Genomic DNA, 24,907 nt, shown 5'->3' on the forward strand with positions numbered 1-24,907 from the left:
CAGTGTAAGAATTTTGGAGGGACACAAATATTCAGACTATAGGGGTAACCATCAAGCATACCAATGTACAAGTAACAGAAGTTCCAGAAGAAGAGGAGAGGAAAGTCACAGAAAAGAATTTAAAAAATTAAAAAGACAAAATCATCTCACAGATGATGAAAAATATTTAATCTCCTAATTCAAGAAGCTCAGTGAACTCCTAAATAGGGTAACATATCTACATACCTCATACTCAAACTATTGAAAGTCAAAGAGAAAATATTTAAACCAGAAAGAGAAAAAATTACTTATTCCCATCAAGGGAGACATATGAACTACAAAAGAACCACAGTAAATTTAGCAACTCACTTTTTATCATACATAGTGGAGGCCAAAAGGCAGTAGAGTGACATGTTCAAAATGATGAAAGAAAAAGACTTAGCCAAGAATTCTACAGCTAGCAAAACTATTCTTCAAATAATGAAAATAAGAGCCAGGTGTGATGGTACATGTCTGGAACCCTGCATTCCAGAAACTCAGAAGGCTGAGGAAGGAGGATTACAAGTTTGAGGCCAGCCACAGTAACTTAGCCAGACTCTATCTCAAAATAAAAAGGGCTGGGATTATAATTCAGTGATAGAGCATCTCTGGGTTCAATCCCTAGTAACACATAGATACACGTACACACATAATAATAATAATAATAATAATAGTAAGAAACAAGATATACAGACGATATAATAAACATATGGAAAGATGTTCAACATCATGTTGAATTGCAAATTACAAAGAAAATTGGGAATTGCTTCTTGCTATAATGTGAGATGATATAATGTTTATGTGATAAGATGAAGGAAGGTGATGACTAAGCATATCATTCACTGTAACTTTTGCAGTTTGATGTATGAGAGCAAAACTAGCGTGAATTTTTTTCCTTTATCATGATTCATAGAAGATTCATTATTATATAGATCTTAGCAACCTCAGCATGTAATTATTATTCTTTCCTGACTAATTCAAGAAACTTGACCTTTTCACTTAAAGGAAAAATACTTTATAGCTTCTCTTTGGCATATCCAAATTACCAGCATCATTACCCTTGCACTTTGAGGAGGAGGAGGATAATGATGATGATGATGATGATGATGATGATGATTAAGCAAACATGACCTAAATAGGCTCAGTATTGAGTAAAATGAGGGTTACTTTAATCTAAGCACTATGATACTGTGACTTCAGTATGATTACCAACTAGGCAACCAAGTGACTTATGGGTGGATATATAGCAGAGAGAGATAAAGGGATGAGTTACAAAAGTAACTGAAACAGCAAAGAGCAAAGCTACAGAGAAGTGGAATTACTGTATACAGCAATACCTAGAGCAAACACTAAGGAAATTACTCCAAAGGTAGAGTAAAAGAGTGGAAATAAATTGTTGTGTAAAAATTATCTGTTGAACACAGAAGGTGATAAATGAATAGAGGAACAATGTTTGGCATGGTGATATACATCTATAATCCCAGTGTCTTAGGAGAATGAGGTAGGAAGATCAAAACTCAAAGCCAGCCTGGGCAATGGTTTTTTTTTTTTTTTTTTTTTTTGTTTTGTTTTGTTTTTAGAGAGAGAGAATTTTTTAATATTTATTTTTTAGTTATTGGCAGACACAACATCTTTTGTTTTGTATGTGGTGCTGAGGATCGAACCCGGGCCGCACGCATGCCAGGTGAGCGTGCTACCGCTTGAGCCACATCCCCAGCCCAGCCTGGGCAATTTAAGAAGGTCCTGTCTCAAAAACTAAAAAGGTCTGGGGATGTAGCTCAGTAGTAGAACACCCCTGGATTCAATCCCCAGTACTGCAAAAAATAAAAATAAAAAAAGAATAGTCAGAAAAACAGCAAAATGGCAGGCACAAATTCAACCACATCAACAATTACATTAAATATGAATATTTTCGATATTCCAAAAATCAGAGATTATCAGATGTATTAAAAGAAAAAAGTCCCACAAAATCTAACTACAAATGACACACTTTGGGTCTAAGGACACAAAAAGGTTGAAAGTTAAATGATAGAAAGTTAAATGTGGGGCTAGGGTTGTGGCTGTGTGGTAGAGCGCTTGCCTAGCGCAGGGGAGGCACAGGGCTCGATCCTCAGCACAATATAAAAAAATAAAATAAAGCTGTTGTGTCCATCTACAACTAAAATATTTTTTTAAAAAAGGAAGAAAGAAACAGGATTTAAAACAACAAGAAGAAAGTTAAATGTGCTTTGGGCATAGTAATCACCTGGAAGCTGAAGAGACTATTCTTATATGAAATGAAAAAGACTTTAAGACAAAAGAAAAATGATTGTAAAGACAAGGAACACATTTTATAACAATAAAGGGCCAATTCCTCAGGAAGCTGCCCAAATTATAAACATATATGAACATAACAACTGAGCCCCCAAATACATGAAACAAAAACTGACAAAATTAACAGGAAAAACAGGCGACTCAACAATAATAGTAGGAGAGTTCAATATCCCATTCTTAATAATGGATAGAATAGGGGCTGGGGTTGAGGCTCAGCGGTAGAGTGCTCACTAGCATGTATAAGGCACTGGGTTTGATCCTCAGCCCCACATAAAAATTAAAAAATAAAATAAAGGTACTGTGTCCATCTACACCTAAAAAAATAAACAAATGATAATGGATAGAACAATTAGAAAATCAGTCAGAGAAGATTTGAACAATAATATAAACCAACTTTGGAAAACCCTGCCCCACAACAGAGTATATTTTCTTTTCAAGTACACATGGAACATTCTCCAGGAGAGATAATGTGTTAGACTAGAAAACAAGTCTCAATATTTAAAAGGGAGGGCTGGGGTTGTGGCTTAGTGGCAGAGTGCTTGCCTAGCATGCATGAGGCACTGGGTTCAATTCCCAGCACTGCACATAAATAAATAAAATAAAGGCTGTTGACAGATTTAAAAAAAAATTCATATATATATATATATATATATATATATATATATATATAGCAATTGCTTTGTTAAAAAATTGTGTGTGTGTATGTATATATATATATATATATGTATATATATATATATAATTGAAATTATTATACAACCAAAGAAAGAGAGAGAGGAAGGGAGGGAGGGAAAGAAATTATAAAATTCAATAATGAATGTGGGCAAGTCCATGATTTGAACATTACACATTGTTTATGTGTGTGGAAACATCACATGGTACCCTTTAACCATGTACAGTATTTATCAGTTAAAAATAAACTGTGAAAAAGGGCAAGCGTTTAAATAGACATGTCACCAAAAAAAGGTATAAGAATGGCTAATAAGCATATAAAAAGATGTTCAACATAATTAGTTGTTAAAGGAAATACAAACTATGAGATACCACTTCATATCTACTTCTAGAATGCTATAATAAAAAAAGACAGACAAGGGCTGTAGCTCAGTAGTAAAGCATTTCCCTAGCACATGTGAGGCACTGGGTTTGATCCTCAGCACCACATAAAAATAAATAAATGAATAAATAAAGGTATTGTGTCTATCTTCAACTAAAAATAATTTTTTAAAAAGATAGACAATAGCAAGTGTTGGGGATATAGAGAAACTCTCATACATTGCTTGTGGGAATGTTTGGAAAACAATTGAATTTACCTCATGACTCAGCCTTAGGGTATGTACACAAAATAAATGCCTACACAAAAACTTGTTTGTGGGGGCTGGGGATGTGGCTCAAGTGGTAGCGCGCTCGCCTGGCATGTGTGCGGCCCAGGTTCAATCCTCAGCACCACATACAAATAAAGATGTTGTGTCCGCTGAGAACTAAAAAATAAATATTAAAAAAAAAAAAAAACTTGTTTGTGTGTTTTGGGCAGCATTATTCAAAAAAGCCATTAACAAACCAAATGTCTATCAACTGGTGAATGGAGCAACAAAATGTGCTAGGGCACATTGGCAAATGCCTATAATCCCAGTGAGGCTAAGGCAGGAGGATCCCAAGTTCAAGGCCAGCCTTAGCAATTTAGGGAGGCCCTTAGCAACTCAGTGAAACCCTATCCCTAAATAAAATATAAAAAAGAGCTGGGGATATGGCTCAGTGGTTAAGCACCCCTGGGTTCAATCCCCAGTACCAAAAAAAGAAAGAAAGAAAATGTGCTGTATCCAAAAAACCATATACAATCAGCAATAGAAGAGACTATCAATAAGCCCTGAAACATGGCTTTTCAGCATTATGCTAATTGAAAGCATAAAATACCACATACTATATGATTCTGTTCATATGAAATATCCAGGAAAAGCAAATTTATTGAGAGGGAAAGTAGATTAGTGGTTGTCTGGTGCTGTGGTTGGGATAATAGAAATGTTCTAAAATTGGATCATGGTAATCACTGCACAACTATGTATATTTACTGAAAATAATTATGCAATTATGAATTTTACAGTATGAAATTACACCTCAATAAAGGTGTGTTTTCAAAAAAAGTCAAATTCTATTTCCAAAGTCACTAAAGTACCCTTACGTGTTCTAGTCTTTTGTTTCCTCCTTTCTTCAAGAAAAATTATACCGATTCTATACAGTGTCTTGACATTGTTCTCAATTGCTTTTAGCATTTCTGGTAACATCTGCATTTGTGCTATCCAGTGGAGATGTTCATCAATATCCATTGCAGTTATCTCAGACAAAATGCCACCTTGAAGAGAGTAAAAAAGGGTTTTTTTGTGCAAAAAAGATAAATAATTATAATTACATGCTCTTGTAATATTAGGTGGCTACTCTATAGTAGTACTTTGAGATATAGTTATCTTGAACTTGTTATTCTTAGCCTTTTCTCTGAAGAAATTATAAAAAACAAAACTTGGAACAGAGGATAAATAGGAAATATTGGATATAAAAATCTGAATCAGGTTATTAAGTGTCCATTTGGAGCTGGGTGTGGTGGTGCACATCTGGAATACCAGTTATTCATGAGGCTGAGTAGCCTCCTGATCACAAGTGCACAGCTGGGCAATTTATCAAGAACTTGACTCAAAATAAAAATTTTAAAAAGGTCTGGGGATGTAGCTCAGAGGTAGAGCATCCCTGGGTTCAATCCCCAGTACCTATGGAAAAAGAAAAGTGTCTGTCTTAGCTTATTTTCCTGACTCAGGGAAGTAAGTATCTAAAACATGAATGCATTAATTCTTAACAGCCAAATTAAAGCCTCTTTTTTTTTGTATTCTTAGCTTATTCATTTTTTTTAATATTTATTTTTATTTTTTCTTAGTTCTCGGCGGACACAACATCTTTGTTTGTACGTGGTGCTGAGAATGGAACCGGGCCGCACGCATGCCAGGCGAGCGCGCTACCGCTTGAGCCACATCCCCATCCCGCTTATTCATTCTTTAATTCCATCAATGTCTGCTCTGTCATGTATTATTCAAGACTTCAAACTACTTATATTCTAGGGAAAGGAACAGATGAAAAATAAAAATGAAAATCAGTTATTTAGTATGGCAGATACTAATCTTATAAACAAAAATTAAAAAAGAAAAAGGGTGGGGCTGGGGATGTGGCTCAAGCGGTAGCGTGCTCGCCTGGCATGCATGGACCCGGGTTCGATCCTCAGCACCACATACAAACAAAGATGTTGTGTCCACCGAGAACTAAAAAAAAAAAAAAAAAAAAAAAAAAAAAAAAAAAAAAAAAAAGGTAATGTTAGAATGCCAGTTGGTAGGAAAATGGGGATGGTCAGAGAATACCTCATTTTAAAATGATAGTTAAGCAGGGAATGAGTCATGGCTATTTGGTGGAAAATGTTCAAGGTGAGGGAATAGTTAAACATGAGGATGCTGGTCTTTTTTAATAAAAGTAAGAAAGCTGGTTATAGTGGGACATACCTTTAATCCCAGCTCTTAGCCTCTTGCGAATTCACAGACTAGCTTGGGTAATTTAATGAGATCCTGCCTTAAAATTAACTAAAAAGTGCTCGATGGAGGAGCACTTGCCTTTCGTGATCCCAAGGCCCTGGGGTTTAACCCCCAGTGCTGCCTTTAAAAAAAAAAACCTAAAGAATTTGGAATAGTTAGTAATAAGTGAATAAGCCTATATTTTTCTTGTGTTGTTCTTACTGGAACAGAGGACTACCATTCTCTGAGTAACATCCTAATCTTTTCTTCTTCAGTCTAATTAATTGCTCAAATTTTACATTTCTCTTCTCTTTTTCATTAACTGTCACTTATAGAAACTTACTCCATTCTTCCAACCAGGCCAGAATGTGGGTAAGGGTTTTTTCTCTAACTTCAATACCCTTAGAATAAGAAGCCACTTTCTCCAAAACTTCGGTTCTTCTTTTTCTCTTATATTCTATGAGAGACTTCCTCCTTTCAGTTAGTGAGGTAAGATCATCAGGAGTATATCGGGTTATTATCCGTTGCACATTGTTCAGTATGTCAGTCAGCTGCATATTAATTTCCTGTAAGAATAAAAATGAGTAATACATTAATAAATTCTTAGTTTTTAAGATAAGCTTTGATCACTTTTTTTCCTAGCATGCCAGTAACAGTAAATAATAAAGCTGTCCAATTAAAGTCTTGATAGTTTTATCTTTACTGTTGGTCTCAGATTTTCCCTTTTCAAAAAAAAATTTTTTTCTTCTTCATCATCCTAGCAATGCTATGATATAATGGAAAGAGCATTGTATTTGAAGCCCTATTATATCCTAACTTTAATTCCTTACAAGCAATAATTTTTTTTAAGTACCTGGGAATGAACCCACTGAACCACAATTCCCAGTGCGTTTTATTTTTTTATTTTGAGACAGGGTCTTGTTAAGTTGCTGAGACTACCCTGGAACTTGCAGACTCCTGAGCTACTGGGATTACAAGTATGTGCCACTGCATCTGGCCATATTTGATTATTTTATCAGAAAACTTTTAAGTATATTTGGAGAATTTGGGCATCTGACTCTTTTTCAACTGTAAATTTTATAAAATATATAAATACAGGTCAGATATTTCTGATGAAAAAACTATTATTCAATGTGAGATATACTCTAAGTACAAAATACGCAATGGGTTTCAAATGTCTAGAATGAAATCACTTGTATATCTCAATAATTTTTTAAAATAATTTTTTAGTTATCGATAAACATTTATTTATCTATTTATCTATCTATTTATTTATTTATATGCAGTGCTGAGAAACCCAGTGCCTCACACATGCCAGGCAAGTGCACTACATCTGAGCCACAGCCTCAGCCCCATCAATAATTTTTGTATTGATTAAATGTTGAGTAACATCCTAATCTTTTCATCTTCAGTCTAATTAATTATTTAAATTTTACATTTCTCTTCTCTTTTTCATTAACTGTCACTTATAAAAACTTACTCCCTTCTTCCAACCAGGCCAGAATGTGGGTAAGGGTTTTTTCTCCGACTTCAATACCCTTATTAAAATTAAGATTTATTTTGACTCAAGATTTCAGAACTTTCAGTCCATTTCTTTGAGCCTGAGGTGAGGCAGAACATCATGACAGAAGTGAACAATGGAGCATCACCTCCTGATAGCCAGAGATCAGAGATAGAGAGAAAGAATGAGAAAGAGGAGAGAGAGAGAGAGAGAGAGAGAGAGAGAGAGAGAGAGAGACTCTTAAGGAAAGAATCCCTTCAATTAGCTCCTACTTTCTACACATCCCAATAGTCCATTCAAAATTTAATTTTTTTTTTTTGGTTCTAGATGGACACAATTCCTTTACTTTTTTAATTTTTATGTGGTGCTGAGGATTAAACCCAGTGCCCCACATGTGCTAGGCAAACGCTCTACCACTGAGTCAAACCCCAACTCTCCATTCAAAAAAAAATTTTTTTTGGTACCTGGGATTAAACCCAGGAGCTTTTAACCACTGAGTCATACAGTGTCTCAATGAGTTGCTTAGGGCCTTGCTAAGTTGCTCAGGGAAGAAATAACTTATTCCACCTTCAACTCCCAAAGCTGATATTTCTTACTTAACCTATCCCTGCACTCAACAAGTTCCCCAAAATTTGATTTCTATGTCACTATTAATTTTTATTCAATTCAACACACCATCTTCCTGCCTCAGCCTCCTGAGCCACCCCATTCAAATTTTGAAGCCATCAATGGATTAATCCAGTGATGAGGTTAGAGCCGATATGGTTCAAACATTTCCTAAAAGTTCCTCTCTGAACATTGCTGCATTAGGAACCAGGCCTTTAGTGCGTGTGCATTTGGGGGACTTTCCAAACCCAAACCATAACAGCTATTTTGTTTCATACTAACACAACTAAATCAATCTTTGTTTGGTTAGTATTTATCTTGATAAACTGTTTTGCCATCATTTTACTTTTTTATTTTTTAAAAGTATCTCTATCTTTTCTGTTTAGGTTATTGGACTTTTTTTTTCAATTCATTCTAATAATCTTTGTATTTAATTTCTACTATTTTTACATGGATATTGACTATATCAATCAAGATGAATCCAGAACATCAAAAGGAATATTTGGTATGTGAGACATTAAAAAATTTAAATCAGAGGTTGTTCACATAGGTCATAGAAGAGCTGAGAGGGAAATCAGGGAATGAAAGTGATGAATCAAAGATTAACAAAAGTTAATCCACTATGTGGTCCTTCCTCTCATAGGCTGTCATAGGATATAGCTTAGTGGTAGAGTGTCCTGGGTTTAATCCCTAATGACACCCCCCCCCAAAAAAAAATACAACATTTATACCTGGTTTTCTATAATTTTACTACTGTATATTTGAGTATAGATTTAATTTTCTTTCAGTACTGGGGATTAAACCCAGGACCTCACACGTTAGGCAAGTGCTATACTACTGAATGAGATACATTCCCCCTTCCTTTTATGTCTATTTGGTGCCGCAGTCTGGCTGGGCGCAATTCAGGAGCCACCTGTCAAAAGAAACCAACTTTATTTTTAGAACCACACATGCCAAACAAAACAGCTCCTCAGGAAAAACCTTCAGAGCCCAACTGCCACCACCAGCTTCCCACAAGCCTCTCCACCTCCCCCCACTCCTCCTGCTCTTGAGGCCTATTGGCTGGGTCGCATGGGCGGAGCCAAAAAAGTCCCCCAATGAGCAGCTCCGTGGTCTGAAAGGGCAGGGAAACAGCCCAGTGAGCATCACCCGCAGAGGAGCCAATCAGCTAGAAGTTGCTGGGGCCACTGTGAGCCAATCATCAGCTGGCAGTCTGAAAGTTTGCTGGGGCCCCTTCCGCTGTGGCTCTCAACAATTTGGTACTTTTGTAAATCTTCCTGCTTATTTTTTTTTTCTTTCTCTGTTTTTTCCCCCAGTACTAGGGGTTAAATCCAGGAATGTTCTGCCACTGAGCTAAATCCCCAAACTCTTTATTTTATTTTGAAGCTGGCCTCAAACTTGCAATCTTATTGCTTCAGCCTCCCAAGTCACGGGAATTAGACCTATGTACCACTGCACTTGGCTCAAATCTTCCTGCTCAATTTCATAGATGTTTTATGCCCTAGTAATATTTTTAATGATTTTCTTAGTTGTAGATGGACATTTTATTTATTTATTTTTATATGATGCTGAGGATCAAACCCAGAGCCTCATATGTGCTAGGCAAGTGCTCTACTACTGAGCTACAATCCCAACCCCCGCCTTCCTTGTCATATTTTGATCATTTTTATATAAACATGGTAAATGAGCTTAAATTCTTTTTTTTTCCCCTTTCAGTACTGGAGATTAAACCCAGGGCTGCACACATGCCAAGCTAATGTATTTTAAAATAGGATACCTCTAAATTGCCCAAACTGGCCTTGAACCTGCAATCCTTCTGTCTGAACCTCTAAAGTAGCTGGAATTACATACAGGTGCATGCCATTACACCCAGCTGAGCCTAAATTCTTTACCTGATCTTTTAAAACATGTAGTAATTGTGGGTGTAATTTCATAGATCCTTGTTTCTGCTAAATCTTGATCATTTTAACCTAATTTTCTTTTTCCTTGAAACTTTATTACTGGGCTGGGGATGTGGCTCAAGCGGTAGCGCACTCGCCTGGCATGCGTGCGGCCCGGGTTTGATCCTCAGCACCACATACCAACAAAGATGTTGTGTCCGCGGAGAACTAAAAAATAAATATTAAAAATTCTCTCTCTCTCCCCTCTCTCCCCTCTCTCACTCTCACTCTCTCTTTAAAAAAAAAAAAAAATTCCAGATTGAGACTTGGGCCACTGAGCCAGGAGGATCAAAAGTTTGAGGCCAGCCTCAGCAACTTAGCAAGACCTTGTCTCAAAATAAAAAATAAAGGGGCTTGGGTTGTGGTTCAGTGGTAGAGCACTTGCCTCGCATGTGTGAGGCACTGGGTTTGATCCTTAGCACCACATAAAAATAAACAAAAGAGGGCTGGGGCTGTAACTTAGTGGCAGAGCCCTTGCCTAGCATGCTTAAGGCTCTGGGTTCAATCCTCAGCACCACATAAAAATAAAAAACAAATAAAATAAAGGCATTCTGTCCATCTACAAATACAAAATAAATTTTTAAAAATAAAGGTATTATGTACATCTACAACTAATAAAAAATAAATAAAAGGACTGGGGAAGTAGCTCCATTGTAAAGCACTCCTGGGTTAAATCCTCAGTAATAAACAAACGAATACAATTGATCAATCCTAGGTTGATTTGGGGAAGGATAGAGAGGAAGTATGAATTCTAGTTTCAAACTTTTGTGACTGCCAGTCTGTTGGTAGGCATTCTAAGAGAAGATTTTTTTTTCTTCTCCATCTTCCAGATCTAAGACAAAAAACAGTAAGTTCTTTTCTTTCTTTTTTGATTTAAAGAAAGGATCTGGCTATGTTGACCAGCATTCTGGAACTCCTGTGCTCAAGCCATCCTTCTACCTCAACCTCCAAAATAGATTGGAATTATAGTGTACCCCATACTCAGCTCAGTAAATTCCCTTTATCTTTATCTTTGTCAGTATTAGTCTTAGTATTTACTGAGACTATTGTCTGTCAGAGGTCCCAACTGTATGCAGAGTTCTTTCTTTTGACATCCTACTTCACTTAAATCCCAGGCTTATCACTTATTCCCCCCATGCTTGTGTCTGGTCAGAATTCAAATTCTGCCAGACATGGTGGCACACCTGTAACGCCCTCTACTTGGGATTTTTTTTCTCAAAAGAAAAAAATCAAGCTCTAACTCCTATCTTAAAAAACAAGCAAAATTCAATCCAAGTGGATTGTGGATCTAAATGTGAAAGGCAAACACGATATGGAAAGATATTTCATGGCCTTATGGTAGAGAAATTTTTAAAATTTTTTAGTTGTAGATGGACACAATACCTTTATTTTATTTATTTTTATGTGGTGCTGAGGATCAAACCCAGTGGCTCACACACTGTCACATCACTCTGTCACATCACCAGCCCCAGGAAATATTTTTTAACTAGAACACAATTCCAAAGATATGGAATAATATCACATATATGAAAATCCCATACAAGAAGAAAAAAAACTTTTAAGCAAATTCACATATTAAACATCATTTAAAGACAGAGAATGGTGAAAATGCAAGATAACTATAAGTAAAAAGAGGAGGAAAAAAAAAGATAGAGGTAGGATGCTAGTGAAGAAGCCTGAGAGTGAATTGGAATAACTAAAGAAAAACAAAATTCATCCTAAGTCTAAAAATACTTAAAAAAATGTAAATGGTCAGATTATGTTACAAACTTCACAGAAGAGATTTCAAAGTTGCCAAGTCTTGCAAGAGCAGCTGCTATAGAACCAAACCTGAGTTGCAAAGGGACAGATGCTTTTTCCAGATATGGAATTTAAAGAGACATGTATCATATAAAAGGCCACAGAAACAGATTTCTTAAGAGGGGTAGTTTTCTAGAGAAGAAAAAAAGCCATAAGGAAGCCTGGCACTTTGGCACATACCTACAATCTCAGTACTCAGGAGGCTGAGGTAGGAAGATCACAAAGTCCACGTCAGCCTGAGTAACTTAGCAAAAGACCCTATATCAAAAACAAAATAAGGGGCTAGGGTTGTGGCTCAGTAGTAGAGCACTCGCCTAGCACGTTCAAGACCCTGGGTTCGATCCTCAGCACCACATAAAAATGAATAAGTGAAATAAAAGTGTTGTCTCCAACTAAACTAAAAAATAAAATATTAAAAAATAAATTAAAAAGGGCTGGGGTTTGTGGCTCAGTGGTAGACCACTTGCCTAGCATGTGTGAGGCACTGGCTTTGATCCTCAGTACCACATAAAAATAAATAAAATAAAGGTATCTACAACTAAAAAAATTTAAAAAATAAAAAGGGCTGGAGATACCAGGCACAGTGGCGCGCCCCTATAATTCCAGCAGCTCTGGAGTCTGAGGCAAGAGAATCCAGAGTTCAAAGCAAGGCACGAAGCAACTCAGTGAGACCCTGTCTCTAAAAAAAATACAAAACAGGAGTGGGGATGTGGCTCAGAGGTTGAGTGTGTCCGAATTCAATCCTCAGTACCCAACTCCCAAAAAAAGGGCTGGAGAGAGAGTTCAGATCTAGAGTTCTTGCCTGGCATGTGGAGGCCCTACGTTCAACCCCCAGTACTACAAAATAAATAGACAATTTATTAATTAAAAAAGAATTCTCCCTTGGGAACCTTCAATTTATATAATTCAAATATAAATTTAATCAAGGAGGGAGACATGTGTCACTCAGTAGTAGAGTTCTTGCTAAGCATGTATAAGGCCCTGGGTTTAATCTTTAGCACCACAACAAATAAATAAAAATAACAATAATAGTAGTCATAATAAGGAAATAGTAGTCATAATAAGAAAACAACTAATAGGATGAAAATGGTATAAGGGAGGGCTGGGATTGTGGCTCATCAGTAAAGCACTGGCCTAGCACATGTGAGGCCCTGGGTTTTATCCTTAGCACCACATAAAAATAAATAAATAAAGGTATTGTGTCCAGCTACAGCTAATATATATAGATATATATATCTCAAAACAACGTAAAAAAATGGCTGGAGATGTATAGCTTAATGGTAGAGCACTTGCCTAGTATGTATGAGGCCATGGGTTGATACACACACACACACACACACACACACACACACACACACACACACACACAACATTTCCAAACACTCGGAGACTAAATAACATTCTTTTAAATAAACTATTGGCCAAAGAAGGGAAATTAGGCTGGGCATAGAAGTCCCTCTTGTAATTTCAGTGATGGGGAGTGTGAGGTGGGAGGATTCCAAATTTGACAACAGCCTCAGCAATTTAACAAGACATTGTCTTAAAATAAAATTAAAAAATTAAAAAAAGAAAGAAAAGAAAAACCCCACACACCAGGAAATTAGAACATATTTTGAATTGAATGAAAATGGAAATTAAGCATTTTCATTTGGAGGGGGGGATTTGTGGAATAAAACACTGAAAAGAAAAAATATCTCAAAGCAATGACCTCAGCTTCTACCCTTGAACAAATTAAATGCAAAATAAAAAGTATGTAAGTGAAATAATAAAGATCAGTATGATGAACGACCAACAATTAAAAAAGAAAAAAAAGATCAGTATGAAATCCATAAAAATAGAAAACAGAAAAGCTGGGCGTAGTGGTGCACACCTATAATCTCAGCAACCCAGGAGGTTGAGGGAGGAGGATCCCAAGTACGAGGAGAGTTTCAGCAATTTAGCAGTAAAAGTTTCAGCAATTTAGCAGAAAAACAAATTTTAAAAGGGTTAAAATGTAGCTCAGTGGTGGAGTGCCTTGGGTTCAATTGCTAGTACAACCACACACACACACAAACACACACACACACAGGGGAAAAAAAGGAAAAAAAGAAAAGAGAAAAGCAATTAGAATATCAGTGAATCTAGAAATTAATTTTTTGAGATTAATAAGTTTATAAACTTCTATACAGAAAGAGAGGACAAATTACCAATATCAGAAATTAGAGGCCTGGAGGCCTAGTGCTTAACTGAAACTTGGGGCTGAATTACTAAGGAAGGAAGGGGGAAAGGAGTGCAAGATGACAGTTGGACATCTCTGTCACATTTTCCCCTTGTAAGCCTCCAGATAGGAGCCACATGTAGGTGTTCCATTAATAGGATGAATAACTTACTCCAGTCAGAATCATTGGCTCCCTCTGGGTGCTCCCATGTGATGGTACAATGCCCTCTTTCTCCTGGCCATGTCATGCCAGAGAGCTGGAGCTCTGTTTTAATCATCCACGTGTCTCTCTGGCTTCCTCCTACCCCCTTTCTCAGTAAAGGGGAAATGGCTTTACACATAGTAGAAGTTCCCTTGTGAATATTTTTCGATGAGACTGGCCTAATATTCTCCTAAAATGCTCAAATATTCTTGGTACTTGCTAATTAAAGTTGAAAAGCAAGGGGATTTCTTTCTCCTGCTTTCTTTATGCCTTGAGTGAAAAATACATAAGGTATTTAACATCCAACTTGTGTGGGAACCTGAACAGGACCAGTACCATAGTCCCTGTTATTGAGGTTCAGACAACCCCTGCCAGGAGCCAGTGCCTATCCACACAGGGAAGTGGTTTCTTCTAGAGGATTCTGGCTGCCAAGGCAAGACCCTGGGGGGAAAAAGGAAGGAAGGGAAGAAGGGAGGGAGGGAGGGAGGAAGGAAGGAACTTAGAGTCTTTTTAAGGAAATCAGATCTTAGGCCAACATGGTGAAGATTTGGGCCTACTTTTTTTTCTATTAGGCGCAGGGTCTCTATTTTTGTGCCTAAGTTTTTGATCCACTTTGAGCTGAGTTTTGTGCAGGGTGATAGGGATTTAATTTCATTTCGTTACACGTTGCTTTCCATTTTTCCCAGCACCGTTTGTTGAAGAGGCTGTCTTTTCTCAATTGAATGTTTTTTGGCATCTTTGTCTAGTATGGGATAACTGTATTTATGTGGGTTTATCTCTGTGTCTTCTATTGTGTGCCATTTGTCTATCCATCTATTTTGGTGCTAATATATGCTGTTTTTTGTTACTATGGCTCTGTAGTGTAGTTTAAGGTCTGGTATTGTGATGCCTTCTGCTTCACTCTTCTTGCTAAGGAATACTTTGACTAATCTGAGTTTTGTATTTTTTCAAATGAATTTCATGATTGCTTTTTCTAATTCTATGAAGAATGTCATTGAGATTTTAACTGGAATTGCATTAAATCTGCATAATGCTTTTGGTAATATGGCCATTTTGACAATATGAATTCTGCTTATCCAGGAGCATGGGAGGTCTTTCCATCCTCTAAGGTCTTCTTCAATTTCTTTCTTTAGTGTTCTGTAATTTTCATTGTAGAGGACTTTTATTTCTTTTGTTAGATTGATTCCCAAGTATTTTATTTTTTTGAAGCTTTTGTGAATGGGGTAGTCTTCCTATTTCTCTTTCAATAGATTTGTCACTGATATTAAGATGTTTGATTTATGGGTGTTGATTTTATAACCTGCTACTTTGCTGATTTCATTTATGAGTTTTGGAAGTTTTCTGGTGGAATTCTTTGGCTCTTCTGAATATAGAATCATGTCATAGGCAAATAGCGATAGTTTGTGTTCTTCTTTTCCTATTCATATCCCTTTAATTTCTTTCTCTGTCTCATTGCTCTGGCTAGAGTTTCAAGGACAGTGTTCACCATGTTGGCCTAGGATGTGAATTCCTTAACAAGACTCCTAAAGTGCAAGAAGTAAAATCAGGAATCAATAAATGGGGTGGATTCAAACTAAAAAGCTTCTTCTCAGCAAAGAAAACAATTAATAACGTGAAGAGATAGCCTACAGAATGGGAGAAAAATCTTACCACATGCACCTCAGATAGAGCATTAATCTCCAGGATATATAAAGAACTAAAAATACTGAACACCATAAAAACAAATAACACAATCAATAAATATTCTAAGGAACTGAACAGATACTTCACAGAAGAAATAAAATTGATCAATAAATATTATGAAAAACTGTTCAACATCTTTCAAAACTCTTGAGATTTCATCTCACCTCAGTCAGAATAGCAATTATCAAGAATATAAGCAACAGTGTTAGCCAGGATGTGGAGGAAAAGGAACATTCAACATTGCTGGTGGAAATGCAACCATTATGGAAAGCAGTATGGAGATTCCTCAGAAAACTTGGAATGGAACCACCATTTGACCCAGCTATCCACTCCTTGTTTCATACCCAAGGGACTTAAAATCAGCATATTACAATGACACAGCCACATTAATGTTTATAACACCTCAACTCACAATAGCTAAACTATGGAGCCAACCTAGGTGCGCTTCAACAGATAAATGGATAAAGAAAATACGGCATGTGTATGTGTGTGTGTGTGTGTGTGTGTGTGTATAATAGAATATTACTCAGCCTTAAAAGATAATGAAATTATGGCATTTGCCAGTAAATGGATGGAGCTAGAGAATATCATGTGAAATAAACCAATCACCAAAAACCAAAGGCCATATGTTTTCTCTGATATGCAGATGTTAATTCACAATAAAGGGGGCTAGGGAAAAAGATTTACTTTAGATTAGGTAAAGAAGAGTGAAGGGAGGGGAGGGGGTATAGGGATAGGAAGGATAGTATTAATTGGACATTATTACCCTATGTACATATATGACTATACGACTGGTGGGATTCTAAATCATATACAAACAGAAGAGTGAGAAATTATACTTCATCTATGTATGATGTATCAAAGTACATTCTACTATCATGTATAACTAATTAGAACAAATAAAAAATAGTTTCCCAGAAAAGAGCATCTTAAGGAGCTGGGGCTGTGGTAGAGCTCAGTGGTAGAGCACCTGCCTAGCATGGGTGAAGCACTAGGTTCGATCCTCAGCACCACATAAAAAGTAAATAAATAAAATAAAGTTATAAAAATATATTTTAAGAAAAATAAAAGAGCATCTTAAGGAAAAGCTAGTATTATATAAATATATTCCACTGCTAAATATTCCCAATACACATCTTTCCCTCCCAGAGAGGGGATAGCTCACTAACTATGAGTAAAATGAATTATCTGTGATTAAAATTAATTAGCTCAGAAAAAAAGAAATTAGAAGTGATGTCACCATAAATTATACAGATAATAAAAGTAAAATAATGTATTATAATAATGTATTATTGTCAACAACTTTAAGCCAAGTATGGTAGCACATGCCTTTAACCCCATTACTCAGGAAGCTGACAGAAGGATTACAAGTTTTGAGGCCAGCTTCAGCTACCTATTTAGTAATATCCTGTCTCAAAATAAAAAATATAAAGGGCTGGGAATGTTTGTCAGTGGTAGAGTGCCCCTGGGTTCAATCCCCACTAACAAAAACAAAAAGTTGGGTGCAGTGTTCCATGCCTGTAATCCCAGTGATTTGGGAAGCTGTGGCAGGAGGATCACAAGTTCAAAGCCAGCCTCAGCAATTTAGTGAGGCCCTGAGCAATTTAGTGAGACTGTCTCAAAATTTAAAAAACTAAAAAAGGCTGGGGATATTGCTCTGGAAGCCTTCCAAGAAGAAGGGGTCCTTCCATAAAGAAAAGAGGCCTTCCATAAGAGAAGGGGAAAAGAGACCTTCCATAAGAGAAGGGGAAAAAAGTTGCAACTTAAATAAGGAACACATGCCTCCTCCTGGATGAAGAACCTTGGTGTCCTGTGAACTCTTTTAACCCCGACATCTCTCGCCGGACTCGGTCCATTTCGCCTGACGCGGCATTGCTCAGTGGTTAAATGCCCCTGGGTTCAATTCCTGGTGTCAAAAAATGAATGAAATGGATAATCTGAATAGCCCTATGTGTATTTTCAATTGAATTTGTGGTCTAAAACCTTCCTATAAATTAGACTCTGAGCACATATGGTCCCCTTGGTTATTTCTCCCTCTTCCTACCCAAACACTGGTAGTTTCTACCAAACTTATAAAAAGAAGCAGCACAAATTCTAAACAAACTCTTACAGAAAATTGAACAGAAGGGGATTCTTCTGACTCTCTAAAGCTAGTGATATACTGATGCCATAACTAAAGTCATTACAAGAAAACTACAGAAAATATACCTCATAAATATAGATGCAAAAGTTAATAAAATTTTAGCAACCCAGATACAAAATATAAAAAGAATAATACATCATAGGTAAGTGGAATTTATCCCCCAAATGCAAAGTTTGCTTCACATTCATAAATTAATATAATTCAGTGTATTAACAGACCTAAAGAGGAAAAACAATTATCCCTATAGGTGCAGTAAAAACTTTTAATAATACTCGGTGTCTATTCCTAATTTAAAATATCTTGACATACTAGGAAAAGCAGAAAATTTCCATAACCTGATAAAGAGCACCTTAAAAAAAAAGTGTAGCTACTCTCATTTCTCAATGTTAGAAGACTAAATGTTTTACCCTAATATTAAAGACAAAGCAATGGTGCTGTTTTTATCACCTCTAGGCAACTTTATATTGATGGTCCTATACCCCCTTAACAAGTCAGAAAAGAAGTTAGAATACACATGTATATGAACAGTAGAAATAAAACTGCCCCTGTTAGCATATGACAGGAATGCATATGTAGGAAACCCCAAAGAATGTACCAAAAAAAATCTACAACGTCTAAGAACTGAGTTTAGTGTACAAGATGGACATGTGAAAATCAATTGTATTTCTGTATATTAGTTGTGAACGATTGAAGATTGAAATTAAAAAGCAATACCAGTTATACAAAAAAAAAAAAATATGAGGGCTAGCTAGGGCTGTGGCTAAGTGGCAGAGCACTTGCCTAGCACATGTGAGGCACTGAGTTTGATCATAGGCACCACATAAAAATAAATAAACAAAATAAAGGCATTATGTCCATTTATGACTAAAATTTTTTTTAAAAAATGTTATGCTGGTTTTCAGGTACTTGGATGGAGTTGGAGAAGATAATGCTAAGTAAAGTTAGCCAATCCCCAAAAAAACAAATGATGAATATTCTCTCTGAAATGAGAAGGCTGAGTCATAGTGGGGTAGGGAGGGGTACCATGGGAGGAATAGACAAAACTCTAGAAGGGAGGGGGCATGGGGTTAGAAATGATGGTGGAATGAGATGGACATCATTATCCAAAGTACATGTATGATGACATGAATTGTATGAAGACACTTTGTATACAACCAGAGATATGAAAATGTGCTCTATGTGTGTAATATGAATTGTAATACATTCCCCTGTCATATATAACAAATTAGAATAAAATTAAAGTAAATAAATAAATAAGATATGCTGGGACTGGAACTCAAGCAGTAGCATACTTGCCTGGCATGTGTAAGGTACTGGGTTCTATTCTCAGCACTGCATATAAATAAATAAAATAAAGGTCTATCAACAACTAAAAAAATATTTTTTAAAAAAATATGATATGCTGTGTTTAGTCAGCTTTTCATGTCTGTGACAGAATACCTGAGAGAAACTTATTTATTTATTTATTTGGTGCTGGGGATTGAGCCCAGAGGCACTTTATCACTGAACTATATCCCCACTCCTTTCTTGTTTATTTTTGTTTATTCTGAATAAACAAAATTTAAAGGAAGAAAGATTTGTTTTGGCACATAGTTTCAAAGGTTCCAGTTGACAGTTGGCAGCTCCATTGCTTTGGGCCTGGTTTGAGGCAGAACATCAAGGTAGAAGGATATAGTGGAGGAAAGCTCTTACCTCATGATAGCCAGGAAGCAGAGGGAGTAAGAAAAGGGCTAGGAACAGGATAAAGTCCCCAAAGGCATGCTCCTGAGGAACCACTCCCTTCAACTCAGTTCTAACCCCTACAGTTTTCACCACCCCCCAGAGTCCATCCAAATTATTAATCCATCAATTGATTAACCCAAAGATGAGGTTACAGCCCTCATGACTGAGTCATTTCCTAAAAGCCCCTCCTCTGGATATTGCTGCATTGGGGACAAAGACTTCGGGGTTTTTCCAGATCTAAACTTTAACATATGCTTAGTGATAAATCTGACAAAAGATGTATAAAGTCCTATATGTTGGAAAGTAGGCTAATTTTTCTCAGAAATGCTTTGTAGTTTTTTTCAGTGTATAGCCCTAAATAAATGGAGAAATATGCTATGTCCAGGGGTCAAAAGACAAAATACTGTTAAGATTTTAATTCTTGGGGCTGGGGATATAGCTCAGTTGGTAGAGTGCTTGCCTCACATGCACAAGGTCCTGGGTTCAATCCCCAGCACCAAAAAAAAAAAAAAAAAAAAAAAAAAAAAAAATTAATTCTTTCCAAATTGATTAATAAAGTCAATACAATCCCAATCAAAGATAATAGTAGATGTTTTTGTTTTGTTTTGGTACCAGAGATTGAACCCAGGGGCACTTAACCACTGAGCCATGACCCCAGCACTTTTTTATGCTTTATCTTGAGACAGGGGTCTCCTGAGACTGCTGAGACTGACCTTGAATCTTCTGTCTCAGCCTCCAGAGTCACTAGGATTACAAGTGTGTACCACCACATCTGGCTCAGCAGGCTTTTAAAAATGTATATTTGATAGCATTTCACAGGCTGATTTTAAAATTCATTTGGAAATGCAAAGAGAGAAAGCTGTGTAGATAAAGACAGTTTTTAAGTTTTATGTGTTTTAGTGTGTCACTCCAGAGAAAGAAGCCCAAGAAAAAGAAAAGGGGTCGGGGGAGAGATTGGAATAATTGAAGTTCAAAATGGTAGAACTAAAACTACCTGGTTTCAAAAATAATTATAAAGACTTCAGTAATCAAGATACTGTGGCATTGGCATAAAGAAAGACAAATAGATTAATATAACAGACTAGAGAAACTATAAACTCAAAGATATGGTCAACTGATTTTCAACTGAAGAGCCAATTCAATTTAATGGTGAGAGGATTGTCTTTTTAACAAATGGAGCTGCAATAATTATTTTTAAAAAAAAAAAGAACCCTAGAGGCTGGGGATGTGGCTCAAGCGGTAACTTGTTCCCTTGGCATGCGTGGGGTGCTGGGTTCGATCCTTGGCACCACATAAAAATACAGATGTTGTGTCCACTGAAAACTAAAAAATAAATATAAAAAAAGAACCCTAATCTATATATGACATCATATACAAAGATTAAGACAAAGTGGATCATAGACCCAAGTGTAAAATCCAGAAGTCTAAAAGGTCTAGAAAAATACATAGGAGAAATGTGCCCTTGGGTTAGGCAAAATTTGCTTACTTACCACACCAAAAGCAGGAACCACTAAAGGAAACAATAAACTGGACTTGAAATTTATGTTATTTGAAAAACACTATTAGAAGAAGAAAAGGCCAAGTCACAGAATGGGAGAAAATACTTGCAAATCACCCATCTGATAAAGAAGTTGTATTCAGCTAGGGATGAAGGCACATGCCTGTAATCCCAGTGACTACAGAGGCTAAAACAGGAGGATCTCTAGTTCAAAGGCAGCTCAGAGATGGGCATGGTGGCACACACCTGTAATCCCCAGCAGCTCCAGAGGCTGAGACAGGAGGATCATGCGTTCAAAGCTAGCCTTAGCAATGGTGAGGTGCTAAGCAACTCAGTGAATCCCTGTCTCTAAATAACAAAATAGGGCTGGGGATGTGGCTCAGTGGTTGAGTGCCCTTGAGTTCAATCCCCAGTACCCTCCACCCCAAAGAAGTTATATTCAGCAGGATAATCCCAGCATCAAGGAAGCTGAGGTTAGAGGATCTCAAATTCTAGGCCAGCTTTAGCAATTTAGTGAAACCCTGTCTCAAAATTGAAAATAAAAAGCACTGGGGATGTCACTCATTTGTAGAGTGCCCTTGGGTTCTATCCCCAGTTCCATAAAAAAAGAAAAGAAAAAGAAAGGAAACTGATTGGTAGTTATCTGGGGATTAGGGTCGTGACAGGGAAGACATGTAGAAGTCTTATAAAGAGGCATGAAAAACTTTTGGAGGTCATGGGTAAATTCATTAATTTAATATAATATAAAATGTGCTAGGGATGCAGCTTAGTGGTAGAGTACTTGCCTAGCATGTAGAAGTCCCTGGGTTCAATCCCCAGAATTGCAAAAGAAAATAGACATTGTTATTGTTGCTAGTTGCAACAGGGAAATTCTGCCTGGAGAGTGAGAAAGTACCAATATTTATATCTTTTTCCTCTCTCTCTCTCTCTCTCTCTCTCTCTCTCTTTTTGTTTCTAGTGCTGGGGATTGAACCCAGGACCTTGAGCATGCTAAGCAAGCCTTGATTTACTTCTTAAATGGATTCATTAATTCCTAATCTGAAGAGATTAACATCAATTTGGATCTTGTAATCCATTAGTAAGGTGAAATCATCATTTGAAGTCAATATTTTCTCAAATACAGTTAAATGTCATCAACAAAAAATGAGTTCAAAAAAATGTACCTGGTGATGAAAAGTTAAAAAAAAAAAACTTGTAATCTATAAATTTTCTGATTCACTACCTACCTCTTTGGCTCGTATGAGCTGTGCTTTTTCAATCCTAGAGATGACTGTCTGTACTGAGAATGGGATTTCAAGGTAAGAGACCACTGGAACATCAAGGGTACTTCGAGGCTTTCTTCTCATGGTCGAGGCATCATTCTCTTTTTCTGATTCAGAATTACTATCTACCTCATTTCTCATTTTGGTAAATGTTTGAAATTTTGGGTGTTTTTCTTTTATTCTTTTCCACAAAATATAGGCAAATGCTAATAAAAGTGTTTCCACTAGGAAGCCAGAAGCCTGCTCCTAGAAATTGTGACTTAGCCTACTACCAACTGATTCCTAACCATGGTATTCCAGACCCAGTGATGTCATAATAGATCCACTGTGACATCAATATTGACTCATATATTTTAAAAGTGCTTACTATATGCAGAGAACTAGGCATTCTAGGCATTCTATATGCTGTGTTGGTAGACGGGTGAAGGGGGGAGGGAGGGGAGGAAAGAATAGACAACAGGAACACTAAAAGAAATAGAAGACGTAGCCCTGCTTAAATGAACTTGAAATCTAGGTGTTAGAATTCAAGATGCAATCCAGTATATCAAATGTAATTCTTGGTTCTTCTTTCTTCTTAGTTTTGCTTAAATATTTTTAAACCTGTTATAGGATAGTACTTTACAATTTTCACAGCTGTCCCTTAACTTTTCCTAGACATGTAGTAATTGGAAGATATTATTTAGATGCATATCACACTCTTCCTCCTCCTCCTCTTCCTCCTCTTTTTCTTCTTCTTTTTTAAGGAAATTGACTGAAATTCAAGTTCCATAGTTGGCTCAAAAAATCAAAAGGAATGCTAAAGGCTGCTTTCCACCTAAGAAGAGGAGTGCTTTGGGCAGCTCCTTTGATTACAGAGGAGGTGAAAGGATTTAGGAGGCTGGAGCAATTAAAGGATAGGGTGTTTTGTTCACCGTGTAGCTTTATTTTTTAATTTAAAATGTATAAAAGTACAGAAAATAATATAACAAATCGCTATGTACTTATCACCTAGAGTGAACAAATATTTTGTCTTAGTCACTTCTGATATTTTGTTAGTTTTCTCTTTAGTTTTGCTTCAGATATTTTTAAATAAAGGAAAGTATTAGAGAGCTGACATCCCCTTTGTTGTCCTCCCCAGATTCCTTCCTTCCCCTCTTACATTCCAAAGGCAATAACAATCATGAATTTAATGTATCTGTATCTAGTCTACATAGTTTTGCATGTGTTCATAAACTATACAGTATCATTTTACAGGTTTTAAATTTTATACAAATTATGGACGTATAACAATTTCTCTATCAGAACTTCTTATTTAAGACCTTTTGGTAAATATATTGTAAAATTAGTCCTATGATGATATCTTGTAAACTTATAAAATTTATGTTTCATAATTTGTAAAAATTCAATTTTGATGTTTTAAAGATAATCAGTATATTAGGGAGCAAATTACATATTTTCCCTTCTCCTTAAGATGTCATTTTCTGAGTGATTCCCTCCTCTATGTTCTCAAATCACTTGTAAATTTTTTATTATAGTATTTATCTCATTAAAATATAACTATTATTTATCCACTCCTTGGTGAACTTCCCAAAACCAGATGCTCTACTTTTGTTTTTCTCATATTTAGCATATTTTTCATCAGTTCTCCCAGAGAAACTGAGTAAAATGTAGAGATGCATTATTATTTTCAGTATCTTTTTTAGTGGTGCTGGGGATTGAACCCAGAGCCTTACGCATGTCAGGCAATCACTATACCAACTAAGCTACCTCCCCAACCTTTGTGGAAACTTTTTTAAACCCCAGAATACTTTGATTGTCAGACCAACTTCATTCATTTACTCATGAATGTAAAAGAAAACTCATGTTTTCTTTTTTTTTCCATAATGTTTTCTGAAAGGACTACAATTAAGGAGTTATTTTTATAAATATGAGGTCTGATTAAAATACCTATCATTATCCAGCATTTATTTATTTAGTTAGTTTTTGGGGGATGGTATTGGGGATTGAGCCCAGGGGTGCTTTACCATTGAGCTATAACCCCAGTTCTTTTAATTTTTCCCCCCAGTTCTTTTAATTTTTAATTTTCAGATAGGGTCTCATTAAGTTGATGAGGCTGGTCTTGAACTTGTGATCATTCTGCCTCAGCTTCCTGAGTTACGGGGATTACAGACATGCATCACTGCTCCCAGCATTATCCAGCATTTCTTGGACATTATCAATTCACCTCTTTAAGTACTTTGTTCATCATAATATTCATGTGTGAGAGCCTTACTTAACTTTTCTCTCATTGCTTATTCCAGTAGGCATTCATAAAGCAGCCAAAATGTTAACTAACTTAGCATTATTACTCTCTCTCCTGCTCTCTTGCTGGTATGTTTCATGCAGCATGGAATTCATCAGCAATTGGAAATGAAGTCTTTGTAAAGCAAACTTTCAAAATTCTTCTAACCATTCGACAAGCATTTGTTGAGACACTATTATGCAGCTATCATTATCCTAAA

At 36.4% G+C, this 24,907-nt stretch overlaps 1 protein-coding gene across 1 annotated transcript in view; it reads right to left on the minus strand.

Moving 5' to 3' along the window:
- The window catches only part of FAM186A (family with sequence similarity 186 member A), a gene marked incomplete at its 5' end in the record, with an annotated part of 61,375 nt that extends 38,807 nt beyond the window's left edge, over positions 1 to 22,568 (minus strand). Inside the window, 3 exons of the mRNA XM_081310825.1 lie at positions 4,508 to 4,678; positions 6,217 to 6,439; positions 22,392 to 22,568. Of these exons, the coding sequence (XP_081166951.1) occupies positions 4,508 to 4,678; positions 6,217 to 6,439; positions 22,392 to 22,568 (571 nt within the window). The remainder of the gene's footprint in view (positions 1 to 4,507; positions 4,679 to 6,216; positions 6,440 to 22,391) is intronic.
- Between the last annotated feature and the right edge of the window lie 2,339 nt (positions 22,569 to 24,907).

This window comes from Spermophilus citellus, assembly GCF_964194105.1.
Source record: "Spermophilus citellus genome assembly, chromosome: 10".
Classification (NCBI taxonomy): Eukaryota; Metazoa; Chordata; class Mammalia; order Rodentia; family Sciuridae; genus Spermophilus; species Spermophilus citellus.